This window comes from Apium graveolens, chromosome 7 (assembly GCF_009905375.1).
Source record: "Apium graveolens cultivar Ventura chromosome 7, ASM990537v1, whole genome shotgun sequence".
Classification (NCBI taxonomy): Eukaryota; Viridiplantae; Streptophyta; class Magnoliopsida; order Apiales; family Apiaceae; genus Apium; species Apium graveolens.
In genome coordinates, this window is record NC_133653.1 from 249,632,325 (window position 1) to 249,658,748 (window position 26,424).

The 26,424-nt window shown below is 35.2% G+C and overlaps 2 protein-coding genes across 2 annotated transcripts; both read right to left on the reverse strand.

Moving 5' to 3' along the window:
* Positions 1-14,913: 14,913 nt before the first annotated feature.
* Positions 14,914-17,572, reverse strand: LOC141675283 (factor of DNA methylation 5-like). The gene is made up of 5 exons (XM_074481998.1): positions 17,247-17,572; positions 16,495-16,548; positions 16,109-16,279; positions 15,755-15,967; positions 14,914-15,299 (listed from the first exon to the last, which is right to left on the reverse strand). The coding sequence occupies exons 1-5, from the start codon at positions 17,559-17,561 to the stop codon at positions 15,063-15,065; spliced, it is 990 nt and encodes a 329-aa protein (XP_074338099.1). The 5' UTR covers positions 17,562-17,572; the 3' UTR covers positions 14,914-15,062.
* Positions 17,573-19,473: 1,901 nt separating this feature from the next.
* Positions 19,474-23,576, reverse strand: LOC141673075 (factor of DNA methylation 2-like). The gene is made up of 5 exons (XM_074479810.1): positions 23,288-23,576; positions 22,376-22,596; positions 21,541-21,723; positions 21,190-21,399; positions 19,474-20,042 (listed from the first exon to the last, which is right to left on the reverse strand). The coding sequence occupies exons 1-5, from the start codon at positions 23,559-23,561 to the stop codon at positions 19,806-19,808; spliced, it is 1,125 nt and encodes a 374-aa protein (XP_074335911.1). The 5' UTR covers positions 23,562-23,576; the 3' UTR covers positions 19,474-19,805.
* Between the last annotated feature and the right edge of the window lie 2,848 nt (positions 23,577-26,424).

Genomic DNA, 26,424 nt, shown 5'->3' on the forward strand with positions numbered 1-26,424 from the left:
CATCTGGCTTCTTTTTGCAGGAAGAATAAGAATATTAACTCCTTACCTTCAAAGTCAGGAGTTAAGAGTCAGTCTGTTAGATACAAACCACAAAATCCTTGTTTTCATTGTGGTAGTTTATGGCATTCCATTTATACTTGTAAGGAATATCATAGTTTTGTACTATGATTATTATCAAATAAAACCTTCTTTGAAGAAAGTTTCCATTGTTCCTTCTAGTGTAAATTCTGATTCAAAGTCTGATAGTGTAAGTTCTGATAAGAAAAATGTTAACATAAACTCTGATGCTAAATCCGCTGCAAATGTTAACAAACTTAATAAGGCCAAAGGATCCAAGCAAGTCTGGGTCCTTAAAACTAATAATTAGTGGTCTTTGTGATTGCAGGGCAACAGGAAAACTATTCTAGTTCTGGACAGTGGATGTGCAGGACATATGACTGGAAATAAGGCCCACCTATCAGACTGTTGTGGAGAAAGCTGGCCAATAGTATATTCTATGGAGATGGCAACATTGGAAAAACATTGGGATATGGCAAATATCAATCTGTGGAAATGTCAGAATTAAAGCAAGTAGCTCTGGTCTCAGAACTTAAACACAACTAACTGAGTATAAGTCAAATCTGTGATAGAGGTTACATGTTGATTTCTTTGAAGAACACTGTGAAATTGTGAGTAAATCTAAAGGCAAAGTTGTTCTGAAAGGATACAGGCGTGGTACATGTATGAAGCTAAGCTTTCAACAAGTACTGATGGTTCTGCAATCTGTCTGATGAGTAGAGCATCAATTGAAGAAAGCTGGAATTGGCATAAGAAACTCTTCATTTAATTCAACAATATAAATGACCTGGTCAGAAAGATCTTTTGAGAGGATTGCCAAACACCGTATTGCTCCTGATGGTCTTTGTGATTCATGTCAGAAAGCCAAACAAAGAAAATCTTCATTCAAGAGCAAGACTGAATCATCAATTCTTGAGCCTTATCATCTACTACATGTTGATCTATTTGGTCCAGTAAATGTCATGTCTATTGCCAAAGAAGAAGTATGCGTTGGTCATAGTGGATGAGTTCACCAGATACACATGGTGTATTTCTTGCATACAAAAAGTGAAAACTGCATCAATCTGATTGATCATGTCAAACATCTGGATAAAATGGTCAAAGATTCTGTGAAAGTTTTAAGGAGTGATAATGGCACTGAGTTCAAGAATTTGATAATGGAAGAGTTCTGCAAAAGCTATGGAATAAAGCAGGAATTTTCTGCTCCTGGAACCCACAGCAATAATGGTAGGTTGTTGAAAAGGAAGAATAGAACTCTCATTGAAGCTGCACGTACAATGCTTGAAGAAGCAAAGCTTCCAACCTATTTTGGGCTGAAGCTGTGCAGACTGCTTGTTTTACTCAAAATGCAACACTCATTAACAAGCATGGAAAAACACCATATGAGATGGTGAAGAAAAGAAGCCAAATCTGAAATACCTTCATGTATTTGGATGCAAGTGGTATGTTCTCAAGACTCATACTGAACAGCTATCAAAGTTTGATCTAAAAGCTGATGAAGGAATCTTTGTTGGATAATCCACTTTCCACAAAAGCCTTCAGAGTCTATAATTGAGAACAAAAGTAGTCCATGGAATCTATCAATGTCTCTTTCAATGACAAGAAGATTACTGGTCTTGAAGATTTCATTGACCATGATCAGCTGAGATTTGAAAATGAAGACTCAAATTCTGATACTGAAAATCCTGAAAGTCTAAGCCATGATACTGTAAACTCTGATGGAAATAAACTCTGATGTATTGAAACTGTGATGGCTACGCCAAGGGAAGATGCACCGATGCAGGGGGAGCATACTCAAGATCCTACCACAGCTCAAGAAACATCAGAACATACATCTGGCTCTTCAAAGTCTGATTCGTCAAGTTCTGATAAGCCAAGTTCTGATAGTGCTGAAAATTTAAATACTGAAGACTCCAACTCAGAGAGCATAGTTTCAGGGGGAGCATCAGAAAATGAAAATGAAGATAGCATGGATCATGGGGGAGCATCCAGTTCTAGAGAAAACCTTCCATCTGCAAGGAAGTGGACAAAATCACATACACCTGATTTGATAATGGAAATCCTGATACAGGTGTAAGAACTAGAACAGGTACTTCAAATGAATGTCTTTATAATTCTTTTCTCTCTCAGACTGAGCCAAAGAAAGTGGAAGAAGCTCTTCAAGATGCTGATTGGGTGCAAGCAATGCAGGAAGGTAGTTGAATGAATTTGAAAGAAACAAAGTCTTGACCCTAGTGCCAAGACCAAAGAATAGATTTGTTGTTGGTACAAAGTAGGTATTCAAAACAAAACTGACAGTGATGGCATAATTACAAGGAATAAGGCAAGGCTGGTTGCAAAAGGATATTCTCAACAGGAGGGAATTGATTATGATGAAACATTTGCACCAGTTGCTAGGTTAGAATCCATAGGGATATTCTTGGCTTATGCTGATCACAAAAAGTTTACTGTCTTTCAAATGGATGTGAAAAGTGCTTTTCTCAATGGAGAATTGGAGGAGGAGGTATATGTTGAACAACCTCCGGTTTTGTAGATACCAAACATCCAGATTATGTTTACAGGCTTGATAAAGGACTTTATGGACTTAAGCAAGCTCCTAGAGCATGGTATGAGACTTTAGCTCAGTTTCTTCTGGAAAGTGGATTCAACAGAGGGACAATAGACAAAACACTGTTCTACCTCAACCATGGAAAGGACTTACTTCTGGTCCAGATTTATGTTGATGATATCATTTTTGGATCTACAAATGACAAACTTTGCAAGAAGTTTGCCAAACTAATGCAGTCAAGATATCAGATGAGTATGATGGGGGAATTTAGCTATTTCTGGGCCTTCAAGTCAAGCAGAATGAGGAAGGCACTTTTTATTGTCAAACAAGTACACCAGAAACTTGCTGAAGAAATTTGGAATGCAAGATTGTTCAAGTGCATCCACTCCAATGGCCACTGCAACAAAACTGGATAAGGATGCCGGTAATCAGTAGATATTACTGACTACAGAGGTATGATTGGCTTTCTACTCTACTCTAACTGCTAGTAGACCTGATATCCATGTATGCTACCTGTCTTTGTGCAAGATTTCAAGCAGATCCAAGAGAACCTCACTTAACAGCTGTAAAAAGAATCTTTAAAGGTAGCTTAAAGGAACAGCTACTCTGGGATTATGGTATCCTAGAGAATTAGATTTTAAACTAATAGGTACTCAGATGCAGATTTTGCAGGTTGCAAAATTGACAGGAAAAGCACAGTGGAAGCTGTCAATTTCTTGGAGGCAAGATTGGTTTCTTGGTACAACAAGAAACAAAAGTCAATTTCCACATCAACTGCAGAAGCAGAGTATATTGCTGCAGGAAGCTGTTGTGCACAGATTCTTTGGATGAAGAATCAGTTACTGGATTATGGGTTAACATATTTCAAAATCCCTATTTACTGTGATAATCAAAGTGCTATTTCTATGACAGGTAATCCAGTTCAACACTCTATGACAAAGCACATCAGCATCAGGTACCACTTCATCAGGGAATATGTGGATGAAGGTACAGTGGAATTGCATTTTTGTTCCCACAGATCAACAACTAGCAGATATCTTCACAAAACCACTGTGTGAAGCTACTTTTACAAGATTGGTAAATGAACTTGGAATGGTTTCAGGTTCTTTCTCTAAATCTGCTTAGTCTTGTTCTGTGTTATCATACTTTATGCTCAGTATTTACAGAATTAATCTCATTATGTATTCTGTGCTTAATTGATAAATGTCTTTAAGTACTGACTGATTGTCTGATATATGTTTCTAAACTCTGATAAGTGATATGTCTGTTTAAGTACCTATTCAATCCTATGAGGATAACTGTGCTAGATACTGACCTAGTAGTCTTCAATAAACAAATGATTCCATGTAAGAAGTAATTATTTCAGTGGAAATCTTATGACACTAGCAAATTCTGATAATTGAGCTTAGTTAAGTTTACTTTGTATATCTTATTACTAAGTCACAAATTAGAATAATGCTACTCATCTGTTAAGTTCTGATACTAGTAAAACTGCTGAATGTACTAAGTGCTGATAAACCTCACTTATCAAAAGAAAAAGCAAAAAGATCAAAGAATAAAATCAGGTACTCCTTTGAGATCTAGAGTAAAAATGTGGAAGGGACGACCCAAGTGCATTGCTGGTATTAAGTAAATATGCATTAGAAAAGCAAAATATTTTCTTGGTGACTTTTCACACTCTATGATTACTAGAGAAATACTCTGATAATAGCATAATTCTGATAAACAGTCGTGACTCACTTACACTGAGAAGCCACTGTAAAATAGAATTTCAAAAGATGCATAAAATTAGCACAAAACAGTTGAGGTGAACTCAAGCATGAACTCATTCATCAGTAGGTTTCAGGACAATGACAGCTCTTTAGCAAAATTTTAGTTATGCCTTATTTCTAAGATGTACTGAAGTGACTCAGACTTTACTCTTTGTCTATTATTTAGCTTAATACACACACTAATCACTCCATATGAATGATAAAAATTACTGTGGTGGTCTATGTTATTTAGATAAACAGTCACTGTGTCACTTTGCACAAATTCTGAGGACAAGTTCTAGTTACACGTTCTAATGATTAAGTTCTGAAGTCTATAACTCAGAACTTGTATGAGGATTTACTAAGATGGGCAGTTCCTTTTTCGAGTTAAGAAATTATGTTCTGATGACTGTTAAGTTCTGATATAAGTCTAAGTTCTGATATTACAGTCTAATATTTACTTGACTTATCTGTGAGTAAAATTTGATAACAGTCTCAGTTAATAATTGAATATGTTGAAGTGGAAGATTAATAGTCACTATGGTTAGGGTTAATGGTATTTGTACCTGAACAGTCCAATGTTACTTGTTTCTTGTGCGCTTTAAACCATGTTTTCCTCTTTCCAATGAATGTTATTCTTTTTCAAAGTCTAGGGAGACGAGGTAGAATTAATTCTACCTGTCAGCATTCAATTTCTTTGCATGTCTTTCCATCAAATTCTTCTCACACACTATCTTCATACTTCTTCTTTCAAAAATACAATGGTCAGATACAACATGTTTTTGAACTACCAAAACTTCAATATGGAGCTAAGCTGTGCCGATTGGCAGCAGGAATGGCATGTCACAACCATTCCTGAGGAGATATGGGACTCTGTCCCACAGGAGGTACTGACACACCTCCTGTTCTTCTATATGGACTACCATCGCCATCTGGAGCGATTGGAGGAGGAAAGGCTGGAAGCTCTCCGCCAGCAAGAGCGAATCATCAGACTCGCCATTCTGTTTTTCGAGAGTAGGAAGAAGAAGAAATGATTTAATCTTGTCTTCTTCCTGTTTTTCTTCATCATCAGCTTTGTCAGGCTTCTTAGCTAGGACTAAAGCTGTTGATGTTCGGTTTAGAAGCTTAGGGAAAATCTTGTATAAGTATTGATGTAATTTCCATTTCATAAATGTATTGTCTTGATATATTAATGAAAGTTGTTTTTACTTCAAGATTTTGTCTCTGAGTTATTTTATCTTGTGTTGATAAATCCTGATTGATATTCTGATGACCATATAAATTTTGTTTTATATTAAGTTCTGATTCGTTTTCAGCACTTACTTATCTAATTTATCTTGGTCATTTTCATGTGATGTATTTTCAGAATATTAATGACGCAGTGAAAAATAATTCAATCAGTAATAACGGTTTAAATTTGAATTAAAACTGTTTCTCTTGATAAATGGAACAGTTTTTTCCTTGAAACTAGGCAAATGGGTAAGTAATGATTCCTGTTTCTCGAGCCCAGTAACTGTCCGTTATTACTGCATGTCTGACAGGTGTCCAACGGTAACATTTTTTGTTCAGAGTATAAGTACAACAGAGAGAAGATTTCTTTAATCTTTTATTTCTTCATATTTTATCTCTCTCCTTACTTTTACTCTCTTTCTCTTTATTTCTCACGTTGGTTTTTCATATAGAGATTATATCAAACACCTAACAGGCATACTTGAATCTCAATTTTTTTTCACATGGCACCAAAGGATTTAATCATTGATGGAGCTAAGTTTGTCCCCAACAACTATGCTGCAGTTCTTGATCACACTGAAGCTCCATCTGAATTGCACTTTGTGCAAGATCTTCTTGCACATAGTGAGGTTGGGTATGCATTAACACAGCCTGAATTCTTTTCAAGCCAACAAGTTCTGAGGTTTTGGAGGACTGGACTTTTTGATGATGGTGGTCAACGTGGAACTCCCAGTATTATCTTCCAAGTGGGTGATTCATCCTTTGTAGTCACTCCTGGTACAGTACGCAGGGCTTTACATCTTCCAGAAGATTGTACTTTCTCAATTCCAGAGGACTCAGCCCTTCGGGAGTTAATGGCTGAATTGGGATATGAAAAGAGTCTGACGAAACTTGGACAGTTGAAACGGGCTAATATCAGAAGAGAATGGAGTTTCTTCTTTGATTGCATCACCAAAGCTTTTGGGAACAAATGTTCGAATTTTGATGCTATTCCAATTATGAGTCAGCACATCGGGTATGCAATTATCAATCAAACTCATTTTGATTTTGCAACTGCTTTAATTGGTTTTATTGGGGATAGGATGACAGAGGATCGAGATGTTGTTTATTTTGCTAGATTCTGTCAACTTATTTACACTTATTGTACTGATGAACCTCATTTAGTCAGCACCCAAACCCCACCTTTTAAGGTTGCAAAACGATACTTTAATGACCTGGTAAATGCTGATACTAAGAAAAAAGTGGTTAGACCATTACAGATCCCTCAGTCTGTAAAACAGATCCTAGTAAATGCTGATCCTGATACTTAAAGATCTTTTTACTCTGATGTCCAACCAACTCCAAACACCCAAAATCCATCAACCTCAGTACCTACCTCTCATTCTACTCAACCTACACTCAGAACATATCTCAAATCCTATCTCTCCACTTCACAGACTGCTCAACCTTCATCTTCAGCACCTACTATGAAATCTTCATCTTCCAAGCCAAAGAGGACAAAGAATGTTCCTCAAACACCTCAAAAGAGAAGGAGGATTGCATTGAGAGATGAATCTGATTCTGAGGAACCGGTTCCTGCTAGAGAACCTGTTGTAACTGAAGCTGAGAAAGAGATTTCTCAGAAGGATTCTGAAATTGGGGGTTCTAGGCTTCTCAAGAGGCTTAGACGAATGACAGTTCCTGAAACTCCCAAGGAATCCAAATCAACAAGGAAGTACAAGAAAGAGAGGGCACAAAGGCCAGTTTCAGATGATGAAGAGGAAGCAGCTAAGGAAGGGGATCAGGAATCTCTGATCTCACAAGACAAGGAATTTGCTCCAGTCACTTCTTCTCCATCAACTCCATCTCAGGAAGCTGTATCTGACAAGGCTAACTCACCATCTGTGTCTCTTGTTGATCCAGGTACAAGTGCTGATATTGATGTTCAACACTTGGTTGTGTCTGAAGTATTTCTCTTAGAAGCTCCAACAGCAAATAATCCTTCCACAACACCTGTTACTGATGCTGTTCAAACTCCAGAGTTATCAACAACACCTTCTCTGCATCAAGATGCTGATGATCAGACTTTAGGTGAGCATCAGGATATGGCTGTTGATCAGAACTTAGTACCAGATCAGCAATTAGAGGATGCTGAAGCCTCCATTGCTACTCACACTATTGTCTTATCAGAAGATACCGATTCTTTAAGTTCTGATGCTGCAAATGCTGGAGATACTGGTGATGCTGCTCCAACTGTAGATGATGATGAAGCAGGTCCTTCAGGACATACTCCTCAACAGACTTTTCCTAAGTCTGAACTGGTAAAGAAGTTTGTTACCGGGGAAGCACCAGTACCTTGGAGTGAAACTCCTGCAGGTCAGGAGTGGACTAATGAATGAAACTCAGTTTCATGTGTTCCAACTGAAAAACATCTTGCTGAGCACTTGACTAAAGCTGATGAAATGTTAAATTCTGATGATTTTAAAACCTAGCTTAGAGTCACTGCAGTTAGTACTAAACATCTACAAGGTCTTCATTCAACTACTCATGCAGAGCTACACAAGATTCAGGAGAACTTTATCAAACAGGAACAAGTTTGGAAAATTGATAAGAAAAAGTTCTTTCAACCTACCATTGACAGGATTGCTTATATTGAGAAAACTCAAGAGAAACAACAAGCTCAGATTGATGAAATTCTGACAAATGAAGCTTCTCAGCAATCGCAACTTACTGAAATCCAATCCTTAGTGGAATTACTTATCTCTCTTTTACTACCTGCTGATGCCAAAAAGGGGGAGAAGGTAATTAAGTCCAAATGCAAAACTAACAAGACACTGCAAGGAAAGGATGATGGAAATGATGATCAAGGATACTCTGGAATGGGTAGCGGTCATAGTCAAGGTAGAAGGTTTACATCAAGACAAGCTAGTCACAGGACAAGTTCTGATACTGGGAAAAGAATAAGTTCTACTGCTGGTAAAAGGATAAGTTCTGATGAACTTTTAGATCTTGATGAGGAAATGTTAAGACAGTTATTTCTTCAAGAAAATCCAGGAATGGACTTGGAAAGTTTAAAGGAAGAAGAAGCCAGACTTAAATCAGAGAAAGTCACATCTAAATCTGAAGCTTCTGGTAAAAAATCACTTCCAAAACTCAAAGGCATTGTGATCAAAGAAAGGACACATACTGAAGCAACATTGGCTAGATCACAATCACAGATAGATCCAAGATCCAAGGGTAAAGAAAAGGTTGGTGAACCTATCAAGGTTTATGTACCTCCTGAGGAAGAAGAAATTACTGATGAAAAGGATGATCTTGCTCTGACTTCAAGAAAAGTTCTTAAAATAACCTCTGACATGGCCCAAGTTGTTCAGAGTCAAGAAATTGTAAGTTCTGATATTCAGAAGAAGCAAGTAACCTCTGACATAGCTCAAGTTAACTTGATATCAGAAAATAGATCAAAGATACTCCTACCAGGATTCACTAAAGCAAAACAGACTCAATCTTTGAAGACTACTGCAAGTGGTTTTGAAGCAAGAGTAGTTACTGGAAAGGAAGCTAGAGATAAAACTGGATTGGGAAGTGCTGATGAAAGAAGAGTACACAACACTACCAATGATCCAACTTCCTTGAGTGAACCAGGTATTGGAGCAACTCCTGAGAGATTGAATCAACTGGAATCTGTACAGATGGTTTACCATACCTACTTGAAAGAATACATCATGTTGTATTTCATGACAGATGGTAAGGTTTATCATATAAGACAAAATGACATTCCATTGAAGTATTTTGAAGAATTGGAGCATGTACTTTTCTTACTTCAAGTGGATGACAGAATAACAGGGACTGCTGCAAACTACTTAAAAGAACAGATTCAGAGACCGAAAAGGCTTTATTCTGTTAAGTCTGACAGCATATATGTTCCAAAGTACAGAGATCACAATGGTGATATTGTTGATATGAAGCCTAATACTGCACAGATCAGAACATATCTTGGTATTAAGGGACTTGAATTCAATCTAGAGTCTGACAAAGCTTATGTCATAAGACTAGATCAGAAGTTGAGAAAAGCAAATATCAATGATCTCAGAGCTGCAATCTTTCAAACTGGTGAAGATACTGCAGAGCTTAAAGATGTCAAAAGGAGAATGATTGATGAACTCAGATATGATGAGAAATGTTTGTTGAAGAACTATCTCAGAACAAATCCTGACATCAGAGAGATCAGAAAATGATGAAACCAAGTCGAAAATCTACAACTGCTTAAATTCTGATATTTATACAGACTGAAGTTGTTATCAGAAGTTGAAATTGGTAAAAGCTTTAAGGACTGTAAGTTGTAGTTATCTAGTCTAATTCTCATGCATTTGTACTTAATATTTTTGACATCATCAAATATCTGTTAAACTTGTATATTATGTTAATTTACAAGTTGGGGGAGATTGTTAGATATATTTGATAATGTCATGGCTAATATGTTTTATGTTTAGCTTTCAGATCTTACTTGAACAGGATAAATCAGTACTTAACTGTTGATCAGTACTTATACTGGAAGTCAGGACTTAAGGATATCAGTACTTATGTTATCAGGAGATAATCATCAGAAGATAGATATCAGAACTTAAGTGCTGAAGGACGATCAGATAAGGACAGTAGCTGATTAAAGGAAAGAAGATCAAGATAAACATAAGAAGAGATATGCATGAAGAAGGAATTCTGTAAAGAATGGAATACTTGGAAGAAAAGATATTTGATTGATATATTTTAGGAAGCAGAATTATATTCCATATCAATTAGCGATTATCTTGTAATTGTGTAGTATATAAACACAAACATAGGGTTTACACTATAAGTGTTATCATTATTAGAGAAGATTATTCATTGTAACCCTCGCAGCTCTCGTGATATTTGTTCATCACTGAGAGGTAACAGTTCCATACTGTAACAGAGTTTATTGTTTCAATAAAGTTTGTTTTCTGTTACTTAAGTTCTTAAAGTTCGATTTGAGTGTACTATACACTGTATTCACCCCCTCTACAGTGTGTGTGTGACCTAACAAATAGAGTGTGCAAGTTAAATAAGTCTATGTATGGCTTACGCCAGACCCTCGTAATTGGTTTGAAAAAACTGTCAACAACTCTCAAGGAGCTGCACTTTGTCCAATCTCTCTCATATTACAACTTATTTAATCTCATAAAGTCTTTTTCTATCACTCCTGTGTTGGTATATGTTGATGACATGATGCTGGTAATACTCTCACATATATCAATCATTTGAAGCAAATGTTGTCTACCACGTTCAAGATGAAAGACTCCGGGGGATGTGAGCTATTTTCTAGACCTTGAAATTAGTCGATTCTCGGCTAGGATTTTGTGTCACAGAATAAGTATACTTTGGATTTACTTGATGAATTTGGGGTTGCTGTTATGACATGGTTGAAACTTCCTATGAATATATACCTTCGCCTCGATGTTGATACTGGCATCTTCCTCAACGACCCACATCCTTATCAATCTCTAATGGCAATGATAGTCCATATTGGTTTAGGCCCAGGAAAAGGCCCAATATGAGCCCATGTCCTAAATATTAATAGAGATAGGGCACTCAGACACGTAGCAGCATCCCCACCATCCAAGTTTCCCGGATCTAGAAACTTCCAACGATCCGAATCCAGAGAAACTTCGACCCGTCACAAACGTCCACGCGTTCCTCAATCTAGCACACGCCAACGGTCCAGATCTAAGGTACAAACCCCCAAACCCTAATGGGAAGCCTATAAAAGGCTGACCAACAGGTATTTTGGGGTTACTAATTTTATATACACCCACATACCTATACACACCACCTTTACCTGTATAATTTCTATTTTACCCTTCTTCTCCAAAACCCTATCTCATTCTTGCATCATTCTAACATCAAAGATGTCACGAGAACACCACCCCATCCGGTTCTATTTTGCAGGAGCTTGCTTACCTACGGTTTAACCACTTGTACCCTCTTTCCTACCCAAAATGGAGTTTGAATCCGGATAGAAAAAGAGAAGAGCCCCGTGTGGAGATCAGAGTTATCAGGCAAACTCATATATCTCATCGTAATTCATCGTAACATCTGTTTTTCAGTACATATCCTCTCTCAATTTGGGTTAAATATCAAAGTGGTCAATTAACTCAAGGGCATATATATCAAAAAATTCATTCTTCCTACGAGAGACTAATTTGCACCACTATAGTTGATAATAATGATAGCCTCGTTAATTAGTCTTGTTGACCTGACGGAAAGGTAATTGACTTTAACGGAAATAATAGTTGGAGAGGTATACTACACGTGGAAGGGTCAGTATTTTCAAACTTCTAGAATCAATCAAGTTTATTTTTTTAAAATCTAAGTTCTTATATTTTAATTTTGTGAAAAATAATATTATATGTTAATTTATAAATTTCACATGTTTGCTTTTTCATTTTATAACAAAATTGCATTTCGACGTGAAAGCTTTTAAATTTGTAATTTTATTTATGGACATGTGACATTCTAAAATTCAAAATAAAAAGTAAATAAATTAAAATTTAAAAATCAAATTTCTGTCGGAGGCATTATTCTTTTAAAATTGAAAATTTGACTTTTTTATTATTAACAAAATATGTTTTTATATGTACAAAATAATTGAAATTTATTTATAAATGAACATTTATTTTTATTTTTTTATTTTTAAATCTCAATTATTTCATTTTAATATTTAAAAAATCAAAAAATATTTGTTTTTTTAAAAATAATTGTTTGACAATTTTTAAGACACTAATATCAAATTTTTTAGATTTTGTAATCAGGAAATCAATGATTTTTTAAAAAAAAATAGACTACATATTGAGATCATAAAATGAAAAATAAAAGGAACATGAAATAAAATACAAATTTCAAAAAAGGAAGAACACAAATCCCATAAATACCATACCCACGTATGTAACATCAGGAAAGCATAAATTTTATATGTACAGAGAACCCGACAAATCATCTTTATATTTTAATCAACTACAGAAAATTCCAACCTTCATTTCATCAAAAACCCATTTCCCAAACTTTTATCAGCTTTGAGTATTCAAAACTTAATCTTGTGTTTGTGTAGTTGTTAAATAAGTAAAAGACTTTTTAGTTTGAATTCAAGTTTTTATTTTTCATTTTAGGGTTTATACTATTAGAAAATTGGGAGAGTTTCTAATATATAAGTATGTATGTCAGAATATGTATATATATGTATTTGTATATTGTATTAGTTTAATTGTTAATATTTCTAAGTGGGTTTGGACTTTATTAGTTGGATTTCCGTCTTACTAACGACACTGTCATTACATGCTTGTATAATGATGCAAATAAGCCCCGCAAGAAGAATGAATTTTTTAATATATGACCTAAGTGATTACATTCAGATTTAACCCCTCTCAATTTAGGCAACGCCCAACTTCACATGGACGCTTCTGTTAAGTTTCTTTGATATATAAAGTCTAATCCTGGACATGGCGTTGTACTTGCCTGCTCCTCTGTTGCCACTCTCAGGGCGTACTGTGATAGACTGATAGTGACTGAGAGACATGCCCGTTCTCACGAAGATCTACAACAGGATACTATGTTCAACTATGATCCTCTCCAATTTCATGAAAGACAAAGAAATAAACAGTAGTCGCTCGGTCCATAGCTGAGGCTGAGTACCTTTCCATGGCTATTAATTCTTGTGAGATAACTTGGCTTGCTGCCTTGCTCAAGCATGTTATGGGCCTTCACAACCTCCCTCCTGCTATACTTCACTGCGACAATCAAGTTGCGCTTGCAATGGCTGCTGAGCCGGTGTTGTGCGAACGCACCAAACATGTGGAAGAAATGTAGATGATATAAACACTGCTGTCTTAGAAGAAATGTACCCTCTCCATATTGCACTTTTCACACCTTCCACTTACCTAGTTAGTGATCTCATCAAACACTATTGAGCTAACCCTAATGTCAAATGCTGTGATGCTAACTCACCCTTTAATGGCATGACTCCACTTGATTTGGCTCTTCATTTAATGCCCACGCTTATTACCTGGAATCCTCAACTATCACTTTACGACATGATTTCCAAGTTTCATGACAAGAAGGTGGAAATACTCTTCCAGCACCTTCGTATCCTCATGTTGAAATCTGTTGGCGTTCGTGATTTATTTTTCAAATTTTCACAGGATGTCAAATCGATTGAGCTCACTACTTTGTTGATGGCGGCTTCTTACATTGATTCTAATCACTTGGCTACAATATATTTGTCAACCACCACTCCACCAGTATGTCTCCTGAGCACCATTTTGGACTTCCCTTGATGTTAAGCCAGCTTGTGGCTTGTATAATCTCGTTGCTCATTAAAGAGGAGATTCACTTTAAGTTGTCTGCTGCTCACCATTCATATGAAACAAAAAGAAGATAATGGATTTGACTACTGTAATGAAATTACTCGAGTCAGCTGATAGGGGTGATCTTCTTCAAGCCTTTCACTGGGTATGCCCCTGCTATACATTTCTTTGATCAGATAATTGCTATTAAGTTGAAGGTTTTCTTAAAAATGAAAGAGGCGCGGGAGAGTATTGCCTTGCTTGCTGGCTTTAAGACAACAACTAACATTCTGAAGGATGCAATCTTTAATGCTGTTAAGAGGGGACAAGTTGTTCCGGTGGCTGCTCTGCTGTGAGTAGCTCGAGAGAGAGTTTTGGCGGACTAATGTTTGATAAAAAGTAATGTCTCTAGCGGCCCATTGACATTTCCTAGAGCTATCATCAATGAGCTGGCAGCACTAATTAATCAGGAGTACGCTTTAATGGGAAGAGAAGAGCACACGGAGATTTTGCAGCCGTGTTTGGAACAGAAGGAATTGATGATATATTTTCTACAAATGATAGAAATTTTTGATAAAGCTGGACCTGATTTGGACTCTTATGATAAAGAGGTTTCTTGTGAAGCCGCAAAGTTGCTTGAAAATGCCGGCTTCACCTTGAGTGCCAAAGATATTAATATAACTGATATAATAAGTTGTGACAGTTCACTTACGCCTGAGCCAGTGCTGTCAGACATTGAAGTGGAGGAACAAGGATATGAAGATGATTCCGATGATATTTGGTTCAGGCCAGTTCGTATGCAACTGTGCCGATGTGATGTGAAAAATGCTTCATGTACCACGAGAAAGTTATTTCATGGGCTTTTTCGGCAAATACTTCATACCTAGTCACATCCTCGGGCTCAAATCCATTCAATTAGCACAATCGTATCACGTATGATTTGAGAATAAAATAGCTGAATTCTTCTTGATTAAAATAGCTATAATTCAACGTCTGCTTAGTCAAGTTTAATATAATTAGCATACACTCTTGTCACATGGATTCATTCAAATTATGAGCTATCAAGATTTCTAGATATGACAGATGCATTATATAGCAGCCCGATGCTTCCTTCAATCTCAGAGAGAGCATGAATTACTCTTCAAGCTAGCGTACTGTCTTTTTGCGCTTGTGGGTCCTCCACTGCTTGATTATATATCCCACCAACTCTTTTAAACTAGCTCTTCTCCCCTTCTTTGAGTTCCAGAGCTCAGGAACTGGATACCTCCCACTCGGATTGTACTCATTTAGTTCCAACAATGCATCAGCTACAGCCTTGTATGCCTTCTCGCCCCATTCGGTCTTCAAACCTTTCAGCTTTATATCCTCTTCGTCTATTACTTCCTGCGGATCCAAGAGATTATTATCCGATAAAAAACATAAATAAGACAACTAGGTAGGTTACTGGCATTTAAACAGAGTAACTTTGAACATGTTTAAGTTTCCAATTTCTAATATTTGAGAGACAGAAAGACTGACTATGATAGAAACTTGACAGTAACAAATGACCAACACCATCCTACTCTGGAAGCTAAAGTCTAACAGGACTGTTATGCAACAATTCATAACGTTAAATTTTTTCCTTCCCAGATAAGTTCCATACTGTGAATTCTATATGTTTAAGTAAAGATAAATTATTTCACACAGATTTAGTTAAAGTAAACATTCTTTCTGTTATTAGACATCTCAACTATAAGATGCTAACAAGAAAAATGCAAAAACTTAAACCTGGAATAAGTCATAATGACAAAGGATGACACAAACAATATAATGATACTCTTTTTTACATAGAAATGTACCTGGAGTTTCCCATCAATGGATATTCTTTTGAAAGGATGCCATCGTGCATTCCGAACACGACGTTCCCAAAGTGAACATAGTGTTGCAGACTGCACTTCCCAATCTTCAGTCGTGCACTTCTGCTGGCATATATCTTGGAAAACTTTTCGATTAACCTCCCCCATTCTTTTGATATAAAATATGGAACGCGGATTCAGCATACCTTCCAAACCCTTGTAAAGATAACAAGAATATCATTAGGAAGAACATGGTATCAGTGACATGTTAAAAGATGGAACTTAGCTAAATAATATTGTAACTTGAAAGTATAAATACGAACCACGACAATTAAGTAAGAAGACAAGTAAAGATACCTCTATCACTTCCTTGCGAGCATCTTGCAGCTCACGGTTACTCATGGACTCCTTGATCATTAAAGTTTTACTAAGGTTTTCAAAGTGTTCCACTTCTTTTTTTAATTTCTCCTCTGCATCTTTATTAGTTACATCGTTATCATCACTTCCGTCACAGCAAGGATCTTCCACCTGCAGTTCAGTCATATAATTTGACTTACCTTGATTTGAAAAAGTTTTGCAATAGCACGACGAGTTCTGTTCTAAAAAATTTATCGGCAAGAAACTTACAGTTAATATTGTATGTAAGGAAACCGCTACCTTGTAGAAGTTCCCAGTTCCCACTTTTTAAATAATTAATAGAAGTCCAACAGTTAATATAGTTAAGGATTACATATTGTGAATACCTTTATCATCTGCAAAGGCTGTGGGACTATGGTATTATGAGCAACCATCGGGGCCTGCACCAATCGAAACATCTAGTCATGCTTATCATCTCCAACTATATTGGTTCACCAAATTACAACCTCCGGAAACCACTAAAACAGATGAATATTCGCAAAATTGCAGTTGATACAGTCATGTAATGACATTATAGCAGTATGCAACTTGATGCTAATGTAATGACCGCTTGAGTTCAGATAGACGTAGTAACCAATAAATCAATAATGGTGGAGTAATTTTTATTAAGAATTAAACACAGAATGTGCCATCCAACTCGCCATTCTACTTTTAGTACCAAAACTGGCAACCACTTCACCATGTGGCAGTTAGCGTTTCATGGAAAGATCAAATTGCAGAGAACTGAGACATATTAGTCAGATACATAAATGATTCTTCCTTAATTTCAATATAGGTGAACCACTGTTGCCTTGCATTGACTCAATTTTGAAATTCAAGTTTAAAGATAAAATTAATCCATGCAAAGTATATAAGTTTTTTGAAACTAGTTATAAACAGAACAAATGTCAAATGTAGAACCTTATGACAATCATAAATAAACTTAAGAGTAATCTGTATCAATTTCAGAAATAAAATTGTTTGAATCAACATTCATAAGCCAAAAGGTGATCAAGTATAGGATTTCAGGAGCATCACAAACAAATTGACAAATACTTCACTTTTTTTTGGGATATTTACAGTTGAAAGCACCACATACCTTCTGTTTCTTTCTCATCATCCTTTTATCCTCTAGCACATATCTGTCTTCCTGCTCTTGCAACATCTTTATTCGCTTGTTTAGGTGAAATTCCCTTTCAAAAATCATTTTTTCTTTACTAAACATCAGATCTTTTTGTATCATCAGGTCATATCCTTGTTCTTTCAACTCCGCATCTAGTCTCACACATAATTTCTTTTGAATTTCGATATCATACTCCAATTTTTCATTCTTTGCCAATATCTTTCTTCGCTCTAGGAGAGATTTGCATTCAGTTTCCTCAAGAACCTTTACTTGCTTTTTAATCTCTTTCATTAATAGTTCCATTTCATCCTTCAACCTCTCATTTTCTTGTTTAAAGAATGGGCACAGGTCACAAAAAATGAAACATTAAAATGGGAACAAGACATAAATCCTGAGAATTTACAAACGAAAATAAACAAAAGACAGTAGTAATGCTGATCAACAGGACATAGAAAAAGCCAGAAATGCTGAATATATAGAGAAAACATGATACTTATCCATTTAACACACAACACAAACACACAGTTGCAGTCCGATATGATAAAATCGGACCATGTTTCCAAACTTGCTGTTCTGATTTAACATTCGATATATCTACTAGCATGGGTGCTAGACATGTAACAAATCTATTGTTAAGCTATACTCAAACATATAAACACACTCTATGCGAACTAATCAGCTGAGATAGCAGCGGAGCTACCAAAATAAATTATTTGACAATCAGATTTTCATTGAACTGAATTTTTTTTGTGTTTTATCCTCCAAACTATGTCTACCCTATCCTAATAAATTCGTATCAGCCAAATTCTGGAGTGATAAACAAACTTCAGGAAAGGCCTGGGTTTCTTACTGGAATAGCCCTCCCGCTGTCCCGCATTACATATTATCTTGTTTTTTTTTGGCATCTAATTATATTAGTTCCTGTCGAGTAACATACCTTCCTTATATGCTTGAAACTGCCTATCTCTCCGGTCTTGCTCACGCTCCATTTCGAACAATTTTTCATTCTTATAATCAATCTCCCTTGCCAACTGTACAACAAGTGCCCGCACTTGACAACACTCCTCGTTATGCGCGCAGTTTGCCATCTGAAAACAGAACCCAAAACCCTTTGAAAAAACAGCATACACCTAGTTTGAAGAACTAATAGGACGACAATTCAGACTATCGTAATAGGCAATCATATACATATTATCTGAGGATACATATATCATTTTACAATTATATACCAGCACATGATGGATATTATACAAACATATTTCTTCAGAAATGTATAACTAAGTTACCAGGACAATGTTTATATCCGCATTAATGGAACACAACAGAAACCAAACTACTAATCAGATAGGAAGCTATCTCAATAATCAAGAAATCCTTCTACATTTCCAAGAACATTAAAATCTCACCACTACATAAAATACCAGAAACAACATCTTAGTTTACGACATGCATAAACTTAATCTAACGTATCGATTCACATAGTTCATGCTTAACGATCATCCTAAAACTTACCAAGAAATTCCAACGATTTAAGTTGTAGTGTATAAAGCAGAGCTAAACAGAGCTGATACAGAGTAATTTTCTAATGCAAAATAAAAAAGACAATGTGCTTTACACTAATTTTAAACTTTAGTTCATGGGGTATGGCTCATGCAATCTATGCACACAGGCATGACAAATGGATGGCTTTGATTAATACTAAGAAATTATACGTGTATGCAATGTACAAAATTATGTGAAATGAAAATATGTGTTTTTGCCTTTTGTACCTTTGATTCTTCATTACTTCCTCGTGGAGTTTGGGTCGATAATCGGGTCAGAAATAACCCGAACTTGCTTCATTACTGTAGTAACCTCCATAGAATCATATCATTTTACCAGTATTTTTACAGAAGGTTTCTAGATTTTTTTTTTAATTTCAATACAGAGACTAGAGAGTGTTGGTAATATTAAATATTGTTATTTTATGTATGTGTATTAAAAAAAGTTATCGACAAATTAATAAATATTATCTTAGTATTGCACGATTTGAATTAGCCGAAAATTTCTATAAACGGAGTGCAATGATATCAAGTGCCCATTGAATCTTGTAAAAATTACTTGCTCGTCTTTGAATATAAAAATGAAATATAAAAAAGAAAAAAGCAGACGAAGCACATTTACTAAGCAATTTGATTTAAAAGGAAAAATAATAAATTTTAAATAAGGTAGGAAATTATCATATTGAATGAAGAAGGCTTTATTAATAATAAAATAAAAACAGGCTTCTTAATGAAATCCATCCTAAGAGGCCAAGACCAAGCTTGGTAAGGAAAATTCCCTGGCCTGTCAGCAGCCATGTTACAACTAATTTACAACTACAATCTAGTTGGTAGTTGCAAACCACCACCATATAGTTTACAAGTTAGACAACAATGCAGCTATGCAACTCAAGTTTGAACTTGGTTAGCATTGAAGTTTGAACTTGGTTACCATTGCTACTGCCGGTAAATTAATGTATGACATACTCATTCTTGTGATGTATAACATCTACCATCACCTTCTCCTCTTAAGCGACTTGAGAGTCTTCAGTTGCTGGACTAAGCAAACAATCACCTCTTTCAGAGTAGCTTTTCTAGATTCCTTGTAGTTCCAAAGTTCTGAAATTACATACCTCCCACTCGGATTATACTCATTTAGTTCCATCAATGCTTTCACTACAGATTCATAAGGTGCGTCCCCCCATTGATTCCTCAATTCTTGCAATTGCTGATCATTTTCATCAATCATTTCCTGCCATTTGGTGGAAATACTAATTAATGCATACATGAAAGTGTAATAACTCATGGCACAATGCTTACAAATACAGGAGCTTAGTAACATACTAGATAAGCACCTTTTTGTTTTGCCACATGGTGCTCACCTTAAAATGAAGGTGAAGTATTGCCACATAAGGGTCAAATGCAAAGGATCCATAATTCCTTATTTGTATTTATAAAAGAATATACATAAGGACAGAGATATGAGTGGTAAATCAAGATATGAGTAGCAAATATTTGATGCAAATAGCTATAGCTGTGAGTTATAGCCATGAAATAAATTCGAATCAAAGTGTTCACCAAAACTAGCTGTTAAACTACTGTCTAACGCAAGTGAAATTGATGAAAACACACACATTTCAAACTATTACCAAGTTGAAATTTGGTTTTGAATTTCTTTTATGCCAATTTTTATCACAAGGATGGTAGTTTGGGACAACTTCCACAATCTGATATAATCTTCTCGCCTTCTTCAAATAGAGAGATCAGCTATTAAGGAAAACAAATATATGTGTTGTGCCCTGCTCACATTATACTCTTTGCCTTTATTACTAATTAAACTTATAAGGTTGATAATATTAAGGCTGAACACTTCCTTAATTGTACCAACGTACAATTCCATATAGGATATCAGTCTAGCTTATGGTAGTTACATATACAGTTTGGGGAGGTGGATGAGAAATATAAGTAAACATTGCGTAGGTCAATGTTTCTCTTGATGAAAGCATATATTCTGTTAATAGAGATTTCAATATTAGAGCTATTATGTGTTTAGTGATGTCATCACAGTTCATCCATCAGTCTTCCATGTTTCCACCCAGTCACTTGTTATATTTTAATAGTCCAACCCCTAGATTCGTATTTCTTGACAGAGAACTAAAAAGGATCAACTAGATCCTTATCAACATCAAGTTAATTCAATCAAACTTTTAGGTAGAAAGACAGGGATACACACAAGGAACTGTAAATAATATTCCCAAATGGAAGTCCTCAAATAATTCCAGAAAGAAAGACAGAGAAAAGAAATTATCTTGTAGGGATCCCAAAGTTGGAACTTCTCAACACTTGAAGACAGTTCATGAAGTACAACATTGAGATGAATAAAACAGAAGTAGCCATACCTGCAACTTCTCATCTTTAAATACTTGCTTGAAAGGATGCCAGTTGGAATTATTGACCTTGATCTGCCATAATGAGCTTAGCTCCATAGCTCTCATCTCTGCTTCGTCCCTTGAGAACTTCTGGAAGCACACATCTTCAAAAGGTTTTTGATCAACCTCTCCCATCCTCTTGACTCCAACTACAGAACTATCTGTAAGATCTGGTAAAACCTGGAACAGACACTTAGGTCATAAGCCTTGAATTGAAGTCCGAAAACTTTAAAGACATACTGTCTCTAAATAATTATCTCATAGTATCACTAGCCAATAATGAAACATTTATATGAATATCAGAATCTATTTAAGTCTCACACTTAATAATTCCTTCCGCGCCTCCTGTAACTGATCATTGCTCATGTGCTCTTTAAGTATAAGAGTTTGGTTTAGGACTTCCATATCATTCAATTCCTCAGCCTTTTCAGCCAACTCTGACATTAAATCCTCTATCTGGAATGTAATGTTATAATCACCTTCAAGAGGGACTTGAGATTTCAACTGCATCACAATTATACAAACGATATGTCAACTTACCAGATCATTCTGATATCATTTGACTGTAAGCTTAATGAAGATATGGCTACTGGAAGTAACTTTTTTCCTTGGACTTCAGAACAGTCTTCTGAAGGAAAGCTTAATATTTGAATGGTTAATACAGAATATAAAACATAACTATAATAAATAGCAAGACATCAGAGATGAGGGGTAGCGTAATACTGTACTTGGAAATATTCAGGTTGTGTTATTTCTCAGAGAGAAACAAAGAAAACCGATCTCTTGGGATGGCATTTTACAAGTATTATTTCTAACATAGAAAATCATTCATAGCTCATAAGTATCAAACAATGCACGGAAGACATGAGGGAGACACTATGTATGAACAATGGAAACCTTATGCACAATTTAAGGAACAATTTTGAACGCACCATTGCCTCTTGGAATATGAATTCGAAAATCATAACAAACAAAGGACAACTCTTTAAGATTTAAAGTGAGAATTGCACATACACACTTCTATCTCCTTCAAGATGGTATATTGGTTCAAAACTACCTCCTTGAGACCTATATTATTTAACTTAAGTAACTGCCATTATATTACACAGATAGACACATTGTGAAATTTCTATTAAATGCAAGATAATAGTCTTACTTTTTCCTTCTCGGCAAGAAATTTTTTACGCTCAACTTCAAAATCCGCCTCTCGTTTCTCCAATTCTATTTTTTTCTGCTCAAGTTCTTTCTGTTTGTAGAACAAATCCTGTATCAGCTTTTCATTTTCTACCCCATTTGATTGTATCTTCTTAATTTTACACTCGGATTCATATTTCAGCTGTTCACTTTTTTGCTCAATGAACTGCATCTTCCTCATTTCTGCGAAACTAAGACAATCATGTCAAACACTCAAAACATTATACTTGTACAACATCAAAGTAAGTGAAAAATACACAAAAGAAACAATATCATTTTACTACAAGACTAAAAAATGAAAATTCGATCATACTTCGAACCTACTGAAACGACCCATCATTACAAATCATTTACAATCTACAAGAAATAACCCACTTAATATTAACACATCAAATCATGAGATCGAAAAACTACTGAAATATAATTCCTTATAAACAAGTTTCCGGTATCATCCAAATGTGAAATGAAATATTTTTTTTATATTACAATTGTTCGCTATTTAGCCTAATGAATTGCATCTTCCTGGTTTTCACAAAACTAATACAAACATGTCAAACACGCAACACATACGCAAGAATTCAAAACAAAGCAATAATCATTTCAAAGACAAAACAAACTTAACATACATCAAGCCTTCCAAAAAAGCCCAAATTCAAGAACAAAATATTTCCATTCCAATACAAAAAACCCAACTAAAATAAGAAATTCTAGTACAAAACACCCAACTTACACAAACAAATTAGCCAAGAAACTTCTACCAAACAAATACAAATGGCATCTTTTTTCAAGAACTCACTTAAAAACAAGAATTCAAAATGACCCAGATGAAAAAAATCAATAAACTAATGATCCATAGAAGAAATATAGCTACAACCTTCAGCAAAAGACTCATGGAGATTATCTTTCTCAGCAATCATCCTTCCCAAAGCAGTAGAAGCCTCATTGAACTTGCGTTCCAGTTCCCAAAGCTTCTGATTCTTAAAATCAACCTCTTTAGCTAAGCTTACAACTAGTCTACGAGCCTGTCTTAATTCTTCTACAATGTCATTCTCCATTTTGTCCCAAAATTGAAGGCCCAATTTAGCTGCAATGGCATAGAGAGGTCTGAGCTCAAGAGCAGGCGAAAATCCGATCCGATTCGAGACCATTTTAGTGGATATGGATCGACCTATTAAAAATCCGATTCGATAAGAAAAATCCGATTATAAATGGAGCGGATATGGATTTAGGTCGATCCGATCCGTTAATAACCCGATCCGGTTTATATATATATAATGTAATAAAAAATATTTTTTAATAATTATAATTTTGAACGTATTATCCTCGAGTGAAGTCTCATTATGTATATTTCGTTCGGTTCGGTTCAGTCTCTGTAGTCTAGTCCATTGCTATAACTCAGTCTCTGTAGTCTAGTCCATCGCTATAACTCTAGTTCTTTTACCTTTTAATACCGCATAACCCAAGTCTCAATTCATATAACACATTTATTTCTAAGTTAAGTCTCGTTATCGTCGAGTCAAGTCCCATTATCCTCGAGTCAAGTCTCATTATCTATATTTCGTTTGGTTCGATCTTCATAATCTAGTCCATTTCTATAACCCTATTTTTTTTTACCTTTTAAAGACGCATAACCCAACTCTCAATTCATATAACACTTTCATTTTGCAACATCTATTTTTTTCATTGTTAGAATTAAAATACTGTACAATCCAATAGTATGTTTTTTTCAAAAAGCGAATTTTAGTTCGTAATTTATTTTGGACTTCGTTATATTCTACTTGTATTTTAATATTTTTCAAAATTGTCAATTTTAAATTTTTTTTGTAATAATTGAAGTTAAAAAATAAATATACATAAATGGAGCGGACATCCGATCCGAAATCCGTGATCCGAACGGATCCGGATATAGATCGGCCTATAAAAAATCCGGAGCCGATCCGATCCGAATCCGAGAAAATAAATGGATATGGATATGGATTTAGGCCGATCCGATCCAAACCCGATCCATTGACAGGCCTACTCAAGAGGAAAGTGATTAATTACATTATATACTGCATATCACATATTTAAAGTAAAATTATTATTAAACAAATAATTCAGTTTCTATACCTTTTTTTATAAAAAAATAAATCTTTATATTTGTAGCTTAATATTATGTATGGAATTCTTTTAATTTAAATCCACACATTCTCACCACAGACTATAAACCATTGAAATATTCAAATTTAACTTATTTATATGCTATTTTGATATGTTACATGTTTTATCCTACAAATAATCGAAATATTAAATATTATATATATGTATATAAATTTTTTAGTTTTTTAAATTAAAAAATTAAAATTTTCAAATAATTAATTTCCACTTAAAAATTTAGAGATATCTTTAAATCGTAAATATCGCTAAAATAAATAAAAATATATTTAGCTTATTTATTTACATTCTATTTAAAACCTCAAAATTATCTTTAAACCGCTAAAATAAAAATATATTGAGTAATATGTAGAGTGAAAAAACAAAATAACCATTTTTAAATAACAATCGCTCAAAATACCCTCCAAAATTTTAAGCCGTCCAAAATACCCAACAGATACTCCATTTTCAGTGGAGTATTCGGTTGATACTCCACTGACATAGGAGTATCAGGAAGATACTCCTTTGTTAGTGGAGTATCGACTCATATACTCCTTTGTCAGTGGAGTATCGACCCATATATTCCTTTGTCTGTGAAGTAACATATGAGATACTCCTTTGTCAGTGGAGTATCATCTAAAATTTTAAAATTTTACTTTTATTTTTTTTAATTTTTTTAAAAAAAAATTAAAAGTGATACTACACTGGGAAAAGAGAATCAGGACTGATACTCCACTGACAGAGGTGTATCTGTCATGATACTCTACTGACAAAGGAGTATCATCCTGATACTCCATTGAAATTTGTATATCATCCTCATACTCCAGTATCTGGTGGGTATTTTGGGCACTTTTTTCCAGAATGGGTATTTTGGACAAAAGTATATCTAAAAAGAGGTATTTTGGTCATTTTTCATATATTTATGTCACGTAGGAATTACTCGTTAATTTTACAAAATTCTTATGCATTTGGGTGCACAAATTTTGGTGCTAAATCAAAATATTTTAAGACGGTAACCTCATTTAGGCCGCAATTCTGGCCCAACTGAATCGATTATCTCATAAACGAGTTCGAGTTCAGCAATTTTTGAATCTTGAGTTGTTCTTTTAATTTAAAAGAACTCAATTTTTTGAACTTGACTCGTTTGGTTAACAAGTTGAGTTACTCGCGAGTTAATCGAGTTTAGTTTAAACTCAAGTCCGGTTGAATTTATGAGATTCGAGCCGAATTTAGTCGGGTTTGTCACATATTATGTTATACTCGTTTAATTAATCGAAGTCGAACTTGTGTTCAAACTCGGTTTTTAAATGAACTCGAACCGAGTCCAAATAATCTTAAACATAATCGAATTGAGTCCAAATAAACGAGTTTGAGTTTAAACGGCTCGCAAGCGGATCAACTCGAATACAGTTCTAATTCATCACACTTCTGAAAAATATTGTGACGCTCTCCAAACCCGGGTCAGAAGTTTGGGGTTCACAACAAACACACACACACAATATATAAACCTGTATATGAAATATTATATGCAATGAGCCATCTTTATTGTGGCGCCCTCCAAACCCGGGTCAGAAGTTTGGGGTCCACAACACATACACAATATATAAACCTGTATAGGAAATAATATCTGCAATGACCCTGCTTTACATGACCACGGATCGCAACAGGTTATAGTATGAAAACAAGCCACAACCTTAACTTTTATTACAACGTACCAAATCCCAGCTAGTTTAACTTACAACTGATAATGAAATTATTCTTACAAGCTTACACATTTTAACTATAATATAAAGCTTCTGTCGGCTCAAAGCAACTCGTTCTGGAATCCTAGCTCGCACACTGAACTGGGACACCTCGTTATCAACCATAACCTTCTTA

Excerpts from the sequence above, each read along its gene's own strand:
- LOC141673075 (XM_074479810.1), bottom strand. The coding sequence starts at position 23,561 with ATGGTCTCGAATCGGATCGGATTTTCGCCTGCTCTTGAGCTCAGACCT. Across the intron at positions 22,597-23,287 it reads CCATGAGTCTTTTGCTGAAG|AAATGAGGAAGATGCAGTTC; the intron begins GTTGTAGCTATA and ends TTAGTTTCGCAG. Across the intron at positions 21,400-21,540 it reads CGCGGAAGGAATTATTAAGT|GTTTTACCAGATCTTACAGA; the intron begins GTGAGACTTAAA and ends TGTCTGTTCCAG.
- LOC141675283 (XM_074481998.1), bottom strand. The coding sequence starts at position 17,561 with ATGAAAGAGATTAAAAAGCAAGTAAAGGTTCTTGAGGAAACTGAATGC. Across the intron at positions 16,280-16,494 it reads AGCCTTTGCAGATGATAAAG|GTGGAAGATCCTTGCTGTGA; the intron begins GTATTCACAATA and ends ACTGAACTGCAG. Across the intron at positions 15,968-16,108 it reads CTCGCAAGGAAGTGATAGAG|GGTTTGGAAGGTATGCTGAA; the intron begins GTATCTTTACTT and ends TATCTTTACAAG.